The 16,629-nt window shown below is 40.9% G+C and overlaps 1 protein-coding gene across 10 annotated transcripts in view; it reads left to right on the top strand.

The window, feature by feature from the left end:
• The first annotated feature begins 53 nt into the window (after positions 1–53).
• ATMIN (ATM interactor) overlaps positions 54–16,629 on the top strand; it is a 41,215-nt gene continuing 24,639 nt past the window's right edge. For 2 of the 10 annotated variants that reach the window (XR_013938379.1, XR_013938380.1), the window contains exons 1-4: positions 54–979; positions 5,556–5,681; positions 6,569–6,768; positions 7,752–12,770. Coding sequence is in view for 2 of the 10 variants with exons in the window: in XM_080552466.1 (XP_080408592.1) it covers positions 767–979; positions 5,556–5,681; positions 6,569–6,768; positions 7,752–9,582 (2,370 nt within the window). In the remaining 8 variants the exon portion in view is untranslated. Of the gene's footprint in view, positions 980–5,555; positions 5,682–6,568; positions 6,769–7,751; positions 15,855–16,629 lie in introns of those variants that run through there. The other 8 variants (XR_013938382.1, XR_013938384.1, XR_013938381.1 and 5 more) reach the window with 8 other exon arrangements.

Below are 16,629 nucleotides of genomic sequence, written 5' to 3'. Positions count from 1 at the left end.
TGTGTAAGAAGTTAGGGCTATCCACTAGTGACAGATTTTTTTTAGCACTTCCACCTGTGATTTCAATGTCATCTTGACCAAATATTTAGTGCAGCATTAGGTGTCTGAAACAAGTCCAGGTTTTGTGTGACACAGAAGCCTTCATCCATTAAGCGTTGGCTCTCAGTGTCTCACGCTTACCTCCTCGAACTCCATTCCAGGAGTCGGACCTATTAAGCTTCTGCTGTGTATTTCAGGCTGTGCAGTGTTCCTCCTGCCATGCCCTCTCCCAAATAAATTAAAGCCTGAGATAACGATTTACCATAAGGCTTCACGGTTCTCTAAAGCACTTTAAGTACCTCGCCTGCAGTTTGCTTCCGGAAAAGCCAACCTGCGCTGCTTTTTGGGACAATGTAAAAGTTGGTCTCTCGTTTTCAGACAACGTTCCTGTCGCCAGGGCTGTTACACCGACCTTCCAGGCAAGCAGCCAATTATTTATTAATTACAGGAACTTTCTCTGCAACGAAGAGGCCGGCAGAGCAGAGAAACAGCGTCGCGGGGGGACTGCCAGCTAGCACACGAACACCCGGGTACCGTTTTCCCTTTCAGCCGCAAACGGGTTTCAAGGACGGGACCTTTGCGACTCCCCCTGCGGGGCGTGACGTAACGGCAGCGGGGCGTGACGTAACGACAGCGGGCGTGACGTCACACCGGTGGGGGGGGGCAGTGACGTCGGGGCGGGGCGGCGCCGCGCGGCGGAAGCGCTGGCCGAGCACCTGACGCCAAGATGGCGGCTGCGCGGCGGGGCGCGGGGCCGGGGCAGCCGCTGCCGCCGGCCGGCGGCGGGGAGGCGGCTCCCGCCCCGGAGCTGGTGCGGCCGTCGGTGACGGAGCTGTGCCAGGTGCGCACCAACATCCTGTGCACCGTGCCCGGCTGCGGCAAGGTGCTGCCCAACAGCCCGGCGCTCAGCATGCACCTCAGCAAGGCGCACCGCCTGCAGGTACCGCCCGCCCGAGGGACGGGGGGGGAAGCAGGGAGCGGGGCCGCGGGCTCCTCACGGCGGGGGGGCTCGGCCCGGCCTGGCGGCGCGCGGCCCTGCGCTGACGGGAGGGAGGGGAAGGGGAAGGGAGGCCCCGGGTCCTGCCGCCGCCCCCCCCTCCTTTAAATCCTCCCCCTCGTGGAAAAAGCGTGTGCAGGGCTCTGGGTGAGCGCGTGTGTGAGCGGTGGTGTGGAGGGCGCCGCTGAATAACCGCTGCTGTGCCGGCGTTGGGCACGGCTGCGGTAACGTGAAGTTCTTGGGCGCTCATGCTTATATTTCACTTTTTCAGTGCCTTTCTGCAGCAAGGCAGGGTCCCACCTGTGATCTGCCACATACCGCGTCTCCCACCCGGGTCAGTCAGCATCACCATCCAAACGCTGAGTGTTACGGTTAAGCTGATTGTATTTATTTTTTTAATGCCTCACTAACGGCAGCATCACAATCCAAGTGCTGAGTGTAAGAGTTGGGCTGATTTCATTTTTATTTAATTTTTAATGCCTCAGGAACGACAACATCACAATCCAAACGCTGAGTGTTCGAATTGGGCTGAAAGCGGTGGCGTCCCCGTCCCTGGGGGTGTTCAAGGAAAAGAAAGGCCGGACGTGGTGCTTTGGGACACAGTTTTGTGGGTGACATTGACAGTAGGATGATGGCTGGACCAGATGATCTTGGAGGGCTTTTCCAACCTTAGTGATTCTATGACTTATTTTTGTAATGCCTGAATAACAGCAACACCATAATCCAAACACCGAGTGTTACAGTTGGGCTGATGTTAATTAATTTATTTTTTTCATGTCTGAATAACAGCAACAAAACCCCGTGGATGCCATTTGGGAGGAACGCCCTCGTTGCTGTTGTACTGCTGGGAACATGTAGTATGGTTGGGGGGAGGAGGGCGGGGGGGGGGCCAGCTGAGCCCGCGTGTTTTTGAGTGTGGGCATTTCGTAACGATGCCCTTATTTTTCTCCAAATGACAATGCGGGATGTGTGAGGATGAATGCTGTTCCCGGACAACTTCAGGAGTAGCATTCCCAGCTGCTTCCTGAAAATGCAGCTACAGCCTGTAAACAACAAACATTTGTTTAGTAAAATGGCGAATTAGCGACAACAATGTGTTTCAGCTCATGATGAACAAAAGGAAATAGTCTCAAGGATTCTTGCAGTCTCCTCTCTGCAGTCGCTCTATTTCCATATTCGCGCTAGATTTCCTCGTTAATGTTTGCTGTCAATTTTACTATTTCAGTTTCCACTTGAAAGTAGTGGGGGAAAAAAAAGAGTAGAAATGTGATATTCACTAACAACTTCTGTCTTATTTATTCATTGTATCTTGCATGTATCTATGAGCAGAGGCACAAAGGAAGCTTAAAGCGGTTGTTCAGGTTCAGCAGACATCCTTTACGTTTTGAGCTTGTGCTCCGAGCATATGCAGCAGACACCAAGTACAGTTTAGGAAAGACCTGATTGCCAAGACTAAAAGAACTTAGTAGCTCGTATTTGTTAGTGATACACGAGGTATTAGTGAAAATAGGGCTTAGCAAATGAGCTAGTAAAGAAGTGCTGGGTGAAGAGGAGGATGTCATAGTGCTGAAGAGAAAGGAGGTTGACATGGTTAATTGTCATTAATACAGTTAGTATCGATAAGATCTTATAATAACAAAAGCGATGAGGTATTGTAACTGCAGAAGACTGTATTTGCATAAGAAAGTGAGATGATCCTGTAAAAACAGGGTCTTGTGTGGTGATACAAAGTCATAGTCCTGTGAACTGGTAACAGAATTGACCGGTCCTGGTTTGTAACAGAAGTAACTGAGGTGGGAAACACACAAATTACCTGGTCGCAGGCATAGGAGCCTTTAGGGTAGTGCTGCTGTGAGAAGGATGAGCCTGAAATATTTCAGAATGATATCTTCCGTCTCTGCTGCCGGGCAGAAATCTGATTCAAATTAGCTAAAACAAACCCCAAAGAGGAGTAGAAAAGGGCAGCTAAGGATGATGAATGGCAAGGGTGTCTGACAAAGGGAAATTAGAAGAACTTGGCTTGTTTGGCCTAACAAAGAAGATATGATGAAGTGTTGATTTCTAGCTGCTTGTTTTCTGGCTCCTTAGCTTAACTAAACCAATGAATAAATGAGGACAATGGCTAGAAACTGGCATTTAATATATTAGGCTTGAAAAGTTTTTGAATACTTCTGTCTTTTGTCTATATTATTGTAGGGAGAGAGGGGGAAGACTTCTGTGTGTTTTAAAAATGCAGCTAGAGGAATTGATGTAAAGGAGAGGGTTCAGTGGATTGCAGTGATAGCAAGGAGACTGTAGCCAGTGGTGGACAGGAAAGGGCAGCTCGCGCTTTGGGTCAGTTACCCAAATGCAGATATTACACTACCACGCTAGGTTTTTATAGTAAGGCTAAATGCCCTTCTCTTTACTGAAGAAATACATTGCTTGTGTATACATAGCTTTTAAACACTTGGCTTTATTCTCTGTGTTAGTACTTGGGTAGTTTTTAAAAATCTGACACTGGTTTACCTCTTAAGTGTCTGAACATATTACCTTGTTATTTATTAGATTGTAACATGAAATATAACACGCTTCTAAGCAACTCAAATTGCTGCTTACTAAGCTCGGTGATTTCATCTGCAGTGGGAGAGACCAAATGTAGTTTTGAATTAAAGGTAAACCTTTTATTCCTCCTGCATACTTGGGTTCGTCGCATCTGGTAAAATTGTTTCTGGGTAAATTTGGGGTCAACAAGTGTAATTGCACGCAGTGGGGCTGGAACAACTAAATTTCACAGAAGTTTTTCTGCAGAGATAAAAACCTGCCTGTTTATGAATGGCTTGTCCATGGGAAAAGCTGCTGTGCGTACAGAAAGGTGCTTAAAATGTCAAAACATCGCATAGAAACTCCATTTTTAGAGAGTTAGCCTGGTGGTGGGTTTTTGCGTGTATGTGAACTGGCAGCTGACCATTTTTGATCAAGAGACTCTAAACTTTCCTTTTTTGAGTACAAGACATCATTAATCCAAATGAACTTGTGGCGGTGTCAGCAAATAGCAGCGTTGAGCATGTGGAAATGTACGTGATATTTCAGGTATATTTTACATAGAGTATCTTAGATTGAGAGGAGAGAGGTTTGAGTTAAAAAAGCATCTTTGAAGTGTCCCACTAATCTGCTTTGTGGTATTCCTGAAGTGCAGGTGAAGTAAAAGAGGTTTTCTTCAAAAAACGAGGTTCCAGTAGCTCAGAACCCAGAGCTGTTGGGTTATGGCTGTAGCTGAGTAAGGAGAGCGGGTTAAACAGTGAGCCCCTCTGCTCTGGCAGCTGTTGTGAGTACTCCGTGTTTACTTCACCTGGTCGTACTGCTGCATGTTGCGGATTCCTTGCGGATGGTCTAACCTGTGTAAGCAGGAGCAGCTGGAGATCTGCCCAGAGAACGTAGCTAGGGAGTCGGTGGTACGAAACCAACGTTTCAACACTTCCCGTGCGTACTCCGATTGTTATCGCGCTGAGGAAAAGCAGACGCAGAGCTCAATTAGGGCATGCTCCAATAACTTGCACCTGAGTAATGATCTTGGAGATGCATCATGGCCTGCTGGCCTGCTTTAACTGGCTCTGGGGACTTGGTCGGCCTCTACTCAGCCTCACGATGGAAGGAGACTCAGCTACTCTGAGCACCAGTTTTTTGCTAACAGTTTGCTTTTTTTTTTTTTCTTTGCTAGGACACTTGTTTGATGCTTCCACTGAGACCCTTTCAGTTAGGTTATGTCTAGAGGGATGTGTCTTGTCTGGTTTCCATGGCTGTGTCCTCAATAGGAATGGTTCTTTGTTGTTGAGCAATCCAGATGATCCCATCAGTGTGTCTTTTTTATATGTATTTCTGAGGTCCTTTTTGAGTCAGTTATGTTCTTCTGTTGTATGCATACAATAAAGTCAGTGAGGTAAATTATATATATTTTTGGAATGCACAGGTATATCAGTCACCTCATATTTGGGGGTTCAGGGTTAGCATACCAGTTGTTAGTTTCATAGAATAAGTGAGTTTTGGTTTATGATCTGAATTAAGTGACAGTCTGTACTTGTATTCTTCATTTTATTGCAGGTCAACTCTATAAACAGTGCCAGCAAAATTCTAGTGTCAGAAAATTGTGTTATACAATATATGACTTATTTTAACAGAGCTTCAAGTAGACTCTGCTACTAACAAATAAAACCACATTGAATTGGCAGTGTAGTGTAGTGCATGTAGGGAAAGCTTTTTGGCTCAAATAACACAAAAGATGGGTATAACTTGCAACCTCAAGCAAATATCTTGGTAGAATAGTACGGTACCAGTGCTCTGTAGAGCTTGTTGTGATTTCATTTGGTAATTCTGATGTATTTCTGATAAATTTGCAAGGTAGCATTCACACGGGGAAAATTCTATTATATCTTTCCGCTGCATAAACTAATTGAGCCAAAGTTGATGTATATTCTGAACGGTGCCTTTAATGTGCAGACCTGTGGAATTGTTGTCAATTTCCCAATTTATTCTTTTTCAGGATGGAAAATTTAATGCACCAATAAGGAAGGGGTTGAAAACTCCACAGAAATTCTACTGCTGTCCTATCGAAGGCTGCCCTAGAGGACCAAACAGACCATTTTCCCAATTTTCTCTTGTGAAACAGGTAATCCTTTTTCCTAAAGTATTATTCTTATATCGATTCGACACTGACCATCTCGTCTCCAGAGAGTGTACACTTTTGCATTTGGATATGAGCAAAGCCACCCAGTATATATAAGTGTATGCAGAAACTCTACATGGATAGAGTTCTACGTGACTTGTTTCATTGTGAGTGATTAAAAACCCACTCTTCTCTGGTCACCTGTGGTAGCCTGGCTCCTAGGAGATGGATATCTAGCACTTGGTGCCATAAATGAAAAGTTCTGATGTTTGCTCTGAAGTTGACTTGTTTGACTGGAAACTCTTTGCTCAGTTGTAGATCCTCAGGAGTGTCTCCGTGTTGCAACATGTACTTGCTACACTCGTTGGCAAGATTCATCTTTAGTTCATTAATGTCAATAAGAAAATTCCTATGGCATTAGGGCGCATACATTTTTATCTGCATTTTGAAGTGGTGAAAGCTGCTGATAAAGAGCTAATATGATCAGGCACCTCCCAGGAGATCATTCTCACAGCTTAGAGAGCTGAAAATAGTATGAATTTTGTGTATACACAAAATACGTGCAAATAACAACTTGTTAATTGTTACATTCCACTAGTCGCCTGTACTCCAGCTTGGGCAATGAAACTTTTCTATTCAATCTCAAGTTTTCTTAACTCGAAGGTAGTATATATTGTAAGATGCACATAGTACAAGCAAATTTACAAACTTTAATGGTTTCCATTCAATTCTTCAAGCTTGTAACTCTTCCTCATGAGACTTCAAAAGATTCTAATTCTACTCTTCAGTACTATTTAACAAATAAAGAAAAAATGTAAATATTAATGTTTCCTCTAAGTCATCTTTAACTTAGCTGAAGGCTAATGTTTACTTTTCATTGTGTATTGTAGCACTTTATGAAGATGCACGCTGAAAAGAAGCACAAATGTGATAAATGTAGTAACTCCTATGGTACAGAATGGTATTTGAAACGGCACATAGAGGACTGTGGCAAGACTTTCCGGTGTACTTGTGGGTGCCCGTATGCCAGCAGGCCAGCATTATTGTCTCATATTTACAGAACTGGCCACGAAATTCCTGCGGAGCACAGGTAAAAGAGAATCGATTAAAATAATGCTATTTGTGTTCATCTCCAAGTCCTCGGTGTCCCACGTACTGGCTTTTTGTCTCCTTTCTGTTGATTACTTTTGAGATTGGCTCACATTGTTTCAACTCTCCAGCAGTTCCTTTGTTTTGTTGCTTTTAGCAGTTTCTGTTTTGTTTCAGGCAGTGATGGTTGTCTAATCAATAAGATCAATTTTCAGTTTTCCTTGTATATAAAACAGTGAGTTACTGCTAACACTTGTTGGAAGTGCTTTTACAGTTCTGTGAAAGTAGAGATGATTTGGAAATGTTTACAGCTGGTAACTGGTGTGCAATGCAGTTGAGTTTTTCCTGAATAGTCTAGTCACCTTCGTAAGTTTTAGTGGATTCTTCTCTTAAAAAAAAAACAAAACAAAACAAAACAAAAACAAAAACAAAAAAAAAAACCCTATATATACATTTTTGATTCATAGTTGTCTTAAGGTGTGTATATATATTTCATAAAGGACAATCTGTTTCCTGAGGCCTAGCCTGTCTTGCTTGGAGACTGAACTGCTGCAACATTTTGTGTGAAGGAGTGCTAATTGTATCCTGTTTCCATGAGAGACCTTTACCTGTGTGCTAATTTTATAAACTCTGTTTCATCGATACTCAGTCTGAGTTCACATCAAAATAACAGAGTAAACATCTTCAAATCAGAGTGCTTAACATACAAAGGGGAAAAAAAGCTTCTAAACCTCAACCTCCATTTAGAACATAGGTCTTCATAAAAAATGTAATTTCTTTTTTTTATAAATGGGAGAGTAAGGAATGAAATTTTACAAAACTGAAGTGCATGGAGATTTTTTGGTATGTTAATCAGGATTGGTTGTCCTGTCATCTCCAGCCTCCTCTGGGACTTGAGTTTGTTTTCAATGCAGTGACTCAAAACATGGAAGGCAGATGTTTTATGCTTGAAGAGAATATAAATTATTGATCTCATATTCACAGGGATCCTCCTAGTAAGAAAAGGAAAATGGAAACCTCCGTACATAATCAGCAGTTGGCAGAGAAAGCAAATAAAGCACTCATCGATACACATAATAGTAATCCTGGCACTCAGGAATTGGAGTCATCTGAAGTGAAACTAGTGGCCTCTTTTGAAGGTTCCTGCAATTCTAACTTCACGAAGCAAGTACAGCCAAAATGTACACCGAAGATGCTTTTGCCAAAGCCCAAGGTGGCTTTGGTTAAACTTCCAGTGATGCAGCTCGCTCACTTGCCTGTGTATGTGTCTGCAACAGATTCTTCTGTCAAACCTGTTGTAGTGGCTGTTGATAATCAAGGTTCAGTTTTAAGTACCGTTCATTTATTGCCTCAGTCTGTAGGGATTCTGATTCCAGCACTGGAGGCAGAAACGCTTGTATTTAAAGACACTATGCCTGTCTCAAAAGTAACAAATTCTGGTGATAACGAACCAGTAAGTACTGGTGTGCAAGTTGACTTGGACAAGGTTGCACCAAATAGCCCAGGTCAAGAACCAGGGAATGTTTGTCATAAGAGTAACATTTCTTCAATAAATGTACAGACTGACTTATCTTATATTTCACAGAACTTTGTGCCGGCTGCAGCCTGGACTCCTGATTCTTCTGTGTCTTCTTGCTCTCAGACAGATCTGTCATTTAGTTCACAGGTTTCACTACCCATCAGTGTACAAACGCAGACGCTGCTGCCTGCTTCCAAACTGACTTCATCCATAGCTGCTCAGACTGATGATTTCAGTCAGGCTTGTTTCCCTACAAGTGGCATTTCTAGAGAGACTCAAACCAGTAGAACACAGGACTCCATTGATGGAAGGGTGCAAATGGACCAGGCTGTAATGTGCGGTGACATCTTTGACAATGTTCATCCATCATATAATGTTTCTACTCAGATTGAGCTTCCAGAAAACAACTTAATGGCTGCAAATATAGATCAAGCCTTGCTGCAGAGGAGTAATTGTAAGAGCCTCAATCAAGATACAGTGAAGTCTGAATCCCTTATCGGCTTTAATACCCAGACTAATATACTTCCACCTCAAAATACGATGGATAATCAAACGCAGACAATGGACTTGCTAAGTGATCTGGAAAATATCTTTTCAGGAAACATGTCTGGCCAGACCCTGGATAATCGTGGCCTTTTGTCCGAGACTAGCTCTAATGCTGACACCCATCTGCCATCTGGTCCATCACAGAGCACAGGAATAGACTTTGACATTGAAGAGTTCTTTTCAGCATCCAATATCCAAACTCAGACTGAAGAGAGCGAGCTTGGTACCCTAAACTCTGAGCCAGTTTTGGAGTCGCTGGACATTGAAACTCAGACTGATTTCTTATTCTCAGATAGTGCCACTCAATCGTATAGCTGCAGAGGAAATTCTAACTTCTTAGGTTTGGAGATGTTTGATACGCAGACACAGACAGACTTGAATTTCTTCTTGGACAGTAATACCCACCTGCCTTTAGGAAGCATTCTGAAGCAGTCTAGTTTCTCCATGAGTACTGACTCATCGGATACAGAAACCCAGACAGAAGTATATCCTGCCTCTAAAAACATACCTAATCAGAGCATAGAAAGCAAAGTCCAGCTCAGTAGTGCTGAAACACAGACTATGGACAGCTGCTTTGAGAATCTGGGGAATTTATTCCTTACCAGCAACGAGACACAGACAGCAATGGATGACTTTCTTCTGGCTGACTTAGCCTGGAATACAATGGAGTCCCAGTTCAGTTCGGTAGAAACACAGACCTGTGAAGAGCTGTGCTCCTTGTTTCAGAGCTCTGACAAGCCCAGCCATTGAGTACTGTGTCACAAAACTGTTTTGTGTGGTTTGAAATTAAATTATTGGGGTGGGAGAGAGAGAGATTGACCAAGTCACCCATTTTGCATTGTTGAATGTAGTTACTGCGTGCAGATGGCCTAAGAGACTTTTCATGCTGAAGGTACTTTGCTGAGTATGTAACTTCAACATACACTATGTGTGCATAAAGAGGGGTGGGGGAGGGCATAACATTAATGTAAGTTTGAACCTTAAACAAAAGTTTGTGGTGCCTATGTTTTTTGCTCAGACTTCTTTACAAAGTCGATACTGCTTCGTTAAAACGGAAGAACTTTCCAAGGTGTCCCATATATATCTATTTCTGGCTTATATATAGGGTTCCGTTGTGCTGGACCAAAACCTGACCTGTCCAATTCAGATGCTTCCCTGAACTTACGGGGGAGGATTCTCTTAGTGTAAGCTACTTCTGTTTACTTTTTTTTAGTAGCTTGTATTTTAAATCTGGCATGAACATAATAAGCTGTATTGTCGTCTTTTACTTCATGCCTTCACAGTTCTTTCTCCTGTATAAGTTTTCCAAACGCCTGTCTGACAGGCTTAGATACACATAGACTCTTGAATTATTGAACATTGAGGTTTTTTAAAAGAAAAAATGTAGAGAGCCGTAGGTTTTTTTCCCCAGGTGGCACTGATGCCCTTTGAATGGTAGGAAAATAACTTAGAATACATAATTACAGAGAAAAATATGTTGTCCTTTTAGCTAGTGTAATAAACGGGACTTAAAATATTTTTAGAGTCTTCAGGAGAGATCTGCTTAAATTATTTCTGAGTGTTAGATGCAAATGTTATAATGCTTGTGCCTCAAAAACTGGAATAATTTGTTTTTGCTGAAGTTCCCCTAGCCTCTACCAAGATATGAGATGGGAAATGTTATAATGGTTTATATTTCCACTACCTTAACAAAAACCATTAAAGGTGAGAAATTAAATTCTCTAAGATACTCCTGCACCTACTCTCCTGGTTTTGGAATTTGGACTTCTGCTTCCAGAAACAAAGCAGACTGAGCTGTATACAACCGAGCTGCAAGATCAGCTCACCAAAACCCTTTGGGAAGAGGAGGTGTGTTTTGCTTTTGCACATGGATCTGCAGCTGGTGGTGCCTGCAGCTTTTGGAGGGTTTGCTGAGTGTAACCAAAAACTCAGACTGATTTGTCAAGGAGAAACATGTGACCCCTCGATTTTATGTTTATTCTACCCCTGGTACCATTCTTGCAGTAGATGCATTTACATGAAAAATGTAAGCCAGTTGTGAATGTATGCTGGAATTCGGCCTTAACTGATTTTTGTCTCCTTAAAATACCTGCAAAATGTAGGCCTCTGGTTTTGTCCTGGGCAGGTTTTAGTTTCTGTTAACCTTAATGAAAAGCAAAACATTTTTGTGTCAAATTCCTGGGCCTGTAATAGATTTTACTCCTCTATTATGAGAGGAGAGTTACTGGCTGTGTATTTACTAGGCAGCCCACCAGTAGATGTTCGTCCAAGCCTTAGTTTTTGAAGGCTCACTACACTTTGTGTGCAGCTCCAAATCCTCAGCTCAAGGATGTGGGAGTTTGGTTACTCATCCAGTGCAGCTAGCTTGTTTTGTTGAAAATGAGCAATACCTTCCCATTTTATTCTCTCTTCCCACTACTCTTTAAATTGCCATAGTTAAGTCAACACACTAATGTATCTCAACTGATGCTGGAGATCATCTCTTCAACCTTGAAACTTCCATTTTCCTCCTGGGGAGAGAGGAGGAAAAAAAAAAAAGGCCTGAAACCACGGATGCATTGCCTTTTTAGTTTTTCAGCATTTCTAGGTGGGTGTTCAGACACTTCCAGGCACTAGCTGAAGAAACTGCATAAATAAATACTGTACTTCCAAGGGAAAGTACAAGAATTTTGCTTTGGGGAAAGTCCCACCAGTTTTCATGAGGTCTACAGTTCTAATCTTGAGGGTGGGATATACTGGAAAAGGAAGACATAGCTTTTAATTCTTTATTTTGTAAGGTATGACTGATTTGTGTTTACATACCTACTTTGAAATTGAGAAATAAGGTAAATGACAAAACTGAGTTAATTTATTGCATTGCAGTGTTTGTCTAGTCGTGTTACGTCTTTGGGCTTCAGAAGTGTTTTTCCTTTTCCGTTCTTCCCCCTGGCTGGAATAGCAGAGAGCGCTTCTGCATGCGGAGGCTTCTCCATTGTCGGTGTGCGAGTTGTCCAGACTGACACGAGCTGCTATAAATCTGATTCCTAGATTACTGAGATAAAGGGAATTGAGAGTTGGGGAAAACTATTTTCCCCAGCTGTAGAAGGCAGAAGTGAGAAACTGTTACCTCTGAATATAGAAAGCTGGTCTGTTTCTGCAAGAGAAGGACTCCAGTGATGAGGAACAGAATTACGGAAGGCTTTGAGTTCCAGCCTTCTGAGAGACCAGCTGGCATTTCAAGGACTTTGAAGCTAATTTACAAATCCAAATGAGAATCACCATGTTGTTAAGGTGTAAGCCAAACCTTTTAACATCAGTGATTCTCAGAAAATAAAGGGGGTGTGGGGGGGGATTTTTTGTGGACAGTCTTACAGTATGACTGTTACTCATTTATTGTGTTTTGTAATTAAAATTATTTATAAGTTTGTGTTTTGTTAGAACATGCAAATACCATTTCCTTTCCTCATCAGTTTAAAAGTTTGAACTTTAATTAGATGAACACAATACTACAACATGAAGTTACTTATTGAAAGTATTAAAAAATCATTAAATGTACCCACATTGTCTTTTGTCAGTGAGCTGCTTCCCTAAATTAATGTATTTTTTTCAGAAGTTTGGTTCCCCGTAAAAGAAACAAGTTTGGATCCTACACTGGTGGCATATGTCCCTTATTTTGGATACGTTAATTATTTTTGTGTAAATGTAAAGACTAAAACAGACTGTTCATAGTTCCTGAATCCCACAGGATACCTATTGAAACCTGATCTGAAAAATTGTTGATCAATACTACTTACTCTTAAAAATTAAACAGATGCTTTTAAATGGTTAATTTTCTATTTTGGCCATTGTTTTCAAAATAAATTTCAATCAGAACTATTTCTTGGTAGTACTGAAATGATACTTATCTCCCTTTTTCTGCAGTTTGTCTCTGATTTGATTTTCGAGGCACTGTCTCTATTGTAAGTATTGATCAGTAGCGACTTACTATTTTGCTAATTCTCTTTTGTATCCTCTACTGCCACTTGAACCGCTATACAAAAAGTAACATCAGATTCTCCACAGCCTCTTAGCACATATTTTTATCTGGAAGTGATACTAATATTACTTGTGCTTATTCTTTGCATTTCCTGCTTAATTACGTTATGCTGCAATTACTGGATCTCAATCTGGATGTCTGTGTAATACTACTCTAAAACGGAATTAGTCAGTAGTTTGGTAGTTTGGCTTGAGCTTTTCTTTAGTGCTTAAGGAGAAAGTTAGCCTGAGATTTACCGTTGTGTATCAACTGCTGCTTCAGCAAGTTCAGTCTTTTGTCTCTGGGAAGGATAGTTGGTGCTTCAGAAAACAAGTGAAAATGCCAGTAGAGCCTGACAAGTTACTAGCGGTAATACTGTTTCCAAAGACTTCACGGGACTTCTGGATCATCAGGTTGTCAGAAAAAAACTTTAATCTTGCATTCAGTTTACTATAATTTCAGCCTCACTGAGACTACAGCAATCTGTTAAGAATTGGTCAGGAAAGGTGTATTCGCTAGCTGTGCTGTCTAATGGATCCAGCTTGTTCTAAGCAATTTCAAAATAAACGTATCAGTGTCTTACACTTTTTCAGATAGCTGAAGATATTCATAAGTCACAGATACATTTTAGCAGAACTTAGTTTTGTGCTGTTTAAGAATAATACAATTGTGTACACGTGTAGGCAAAATTGAGTGGTTCTGCTTGAAACTTTCCGCTTCTGAGAGAACACTGACTTATAAAAGTTAAATACATTCCACTTTCAAGGCATATGAAAAATCAGAAATGAAACATAAGCAAATTTGGGACATGCATTCTATGAGAAGCACAAAGCAGCCAAAAAATAAGTCCTGTCTTGTAGCCTTCCATATTTGTTTGTTTGTCACTTGATGCTAAAAGCTTGTATGAGAATAGATAAGTTTCTTCTACTTTAGGAGTTAGGTTTATGTCTATTTCCCCTAATACTCTTGTAAATACTTGCTTCTGCTTTGAGCAGGGAGCGAATCCTTCCCCTAGCTCTTCCTGTCAGCTTAAAAGACATTGCTAGTTTAAAGTCAGTTTATTAACGACACGTGTTCTTAGCTATGCAAAGCTGTTTGTGTCTAGAAACTTCTCACTTCCAAATGACATGAAATCTTAAAAAATAATAATAATAATACATGCAGCTGTTTAACTTAAAAAGCTGTAAAGACAGCCTTTGGAGACCTTGTCTTGTTAACCATTTCAGCACCTGTAACTTACGTGTGTAATTAATACTCCTTTCAAAATTTTATTCCAAGGCACGCTCTCAGTCATGTTTTCTGTTGAAAACAAAAGGCTAAATTTCCCTGTTAGCCATATGTACCCTGAGAGTGTAGAGGCAACGGAACAAAGAAAGGTGACGGCCTTCCACTGTTTTAAATCTTTATCCTGGTAACGCGCTCACATGGTTAGTCAGATGTAAATTGATCTTTGTGAGGCTTGGAAAAGAGATGTAAGCGTTGACAGGATTGTGATCTTAGAGATCTTGAGTTTTTTTGTTTGTTTTTAAATAACTTTTCAAATATGGGATAAGTAAGACTAATAAAATACACAGTGAATCAACATAAGGTGCTCAACTTGCAAAATAGTATCTGTTACTGAAATGACAATTCATAGGTGAACCAAACTTACTTGCCTTTATCGTGAAGGTTGTGTAGCTTCCTTTAAGCTATTTTTGAAATGTTTTGTGGTTTTTTTTTTAAACATGACCTTAATGTACAACTTACTCTTCCAAATACATTCACACCAAAATGTTTTTAATGCTGTGGGCCTTGTAAGCATTTTCATTCATGTTTGTTTTAAGGTGCTGCTATACTTGAGTTCCTAAAAGAATAGATCTACTGTAAACAGACCTCCATTAATGATTTTGTATGAACACTATGAGGATAGGGTTGCTCAGTGGTAGCAAGCTGCTTCAATGCATGGTGCAAACCTGCATCTTCTGTTCCTTTTGTTACTGTCTTTTTTGTTTGTTTTTACGGTCGATGCGAATCAAAATGAGTGCTAGAAGGATTTGCTGCTTCGAGCATGATTGCATTTTCTTGTTTAAATTGCCATTGCTATGCAATGAAGAGCATCAAGGAACTACGTCGTTCAACTCTGCATTGCCTTGCAGTCAGGGTGATGTTATGTTTGTCTCGTGTGCGACTCTTCTGCTTCACCGAAAATGTAATCGGACAGCCTGAAACAGTGGAAGTTCCCGAAGGAGCTGCTGATCTCTAGTTGAACAACAGAAGTCCTTTACTTCTGATTCTTTTTCATATACTGGCTTTTCAGGAGTATCTTCAACATAACTAGCGATGGAATATAATAGATGGCTTGTGATGATGTAGACCTTGCAGCATCCATTTTACAATAAGTAATGCTTTACATGCATGCTTCAAGCACTCGCATGCAGAGCTAGAATGATAATATTCTATTTTACAGATATTTGCAAGTGCATCTATGATAAAGTAAAGCTAGATATGAAAGATAGCCTTTATTTCCAGCTTACAGAACTCAAGAACTGATTATGATCTAATTTAAACTTGTAACTATTTGGAATGGATGAGTAATACGTCTCACGGGTGAGCCTTTCCCAAAGCATGTGTGAGTTAATATGTCTGGAAAATGACCTTAAAATGTGTTTTCTCATCACTGGTGGGATTTTGATCTAGTGGACAAATTTAGTTTTCAAAGGATGTTCATGTATGATTCTTGCTATGTAAGCCAATAAACTTGCAACAAGCAGAGAAAAGCAAGTTTTCGTTTCTTATACCTGTTTTACAAGTGACAATCCCAAAGAAGGAATGTTGTCCTAACAATTGTGAAACATTTAAGTATATTAATGCATGCAGAGGAAATCCTGTGCCAAAATACTGTTTCATATTTCCCGACGTTGGAAACTGAAGTGTTACACAAATCTACTAGTAAGTTATTCACAAGTATTGAAACATTTTGTTCACAAATGAAGCACTTATTTAGTCCTGTAAATTATACATATTTTGGAATAAAGTTAACTTCAACCAATTTTTGCCTTCTGTTTTAATGGCTGTGATCTCCTCTAGAGGCCTGGGCAGGGCATACAGTGCCTGTCAGGAAGTACCACCCATTCCTCCTTAACATCTTACCTTTTGAAAGCTGGTTATCTTTTGGTTTGGTAAAGGTTTTGTAACTTACAGCGATCTTACAGTGTCAGTCCTTGATCTCCAGAGGCTGCAAAAAAGTTGAGTTTTGTTTTGTACTCCTACTTACCAATGAATCCTAGGAAGGTTAAACTTAAAACACAAATGTAATCAGAATAACAAGGTGCTGCATTGTATGAACCTGGAACACCCATTAGAGAGGTTCTCTTCTTTAACTGAGCCTGTGCAGAGACTTCTGCGCTGACTTGGATGTCTGTAGCTGGGGCTGGGTTCTTCTGACCAGCAGCATCCAGGCTGGCAGCAGTAGTGGTGCTCCACCTCAAACTTCTCAGCAATGAATGCAAAATTTAAATTATCTTGCATGCACAATGGAATACCTTTGTAGTTTCAGCTCACTGATGTGCCTTTCTTCTAAAGCAGACTGTCAGGACAGAAGGATTACTTCGAGTTCTTCACTCTCTACTGTAATTTTCAAGATCTCTCGAGTCCTAAGCAGGAATTAACTGCTTTGTGACTAATAGCTTTCAAAGTACCCTGCTAGAAAATCACAATCTTCTCTAATAGCCCATATTATTTTGCAATACGTTGTATGTAATTGAAAAAATAGTATTAAAAATACTATTAAAAATTAATACTATTATGCTAGCATGGATGATACT

Source organism: Anser brachyrhynchus (assembly GCF_964034855.1).
Source record: "Anser brachyrhynchus genome assembly, chromosome: 12".
Classification (NCBI taxonomy): domain Eukaryota; kingdom Metazoa; phylum Chordata; class Aves; order Anseriformes; family Anatidae; genus Anser; species Anser brachyrhynchus.
This window is presented reverse-complemented; position numbering and strand designations above follow the sequence as displayed.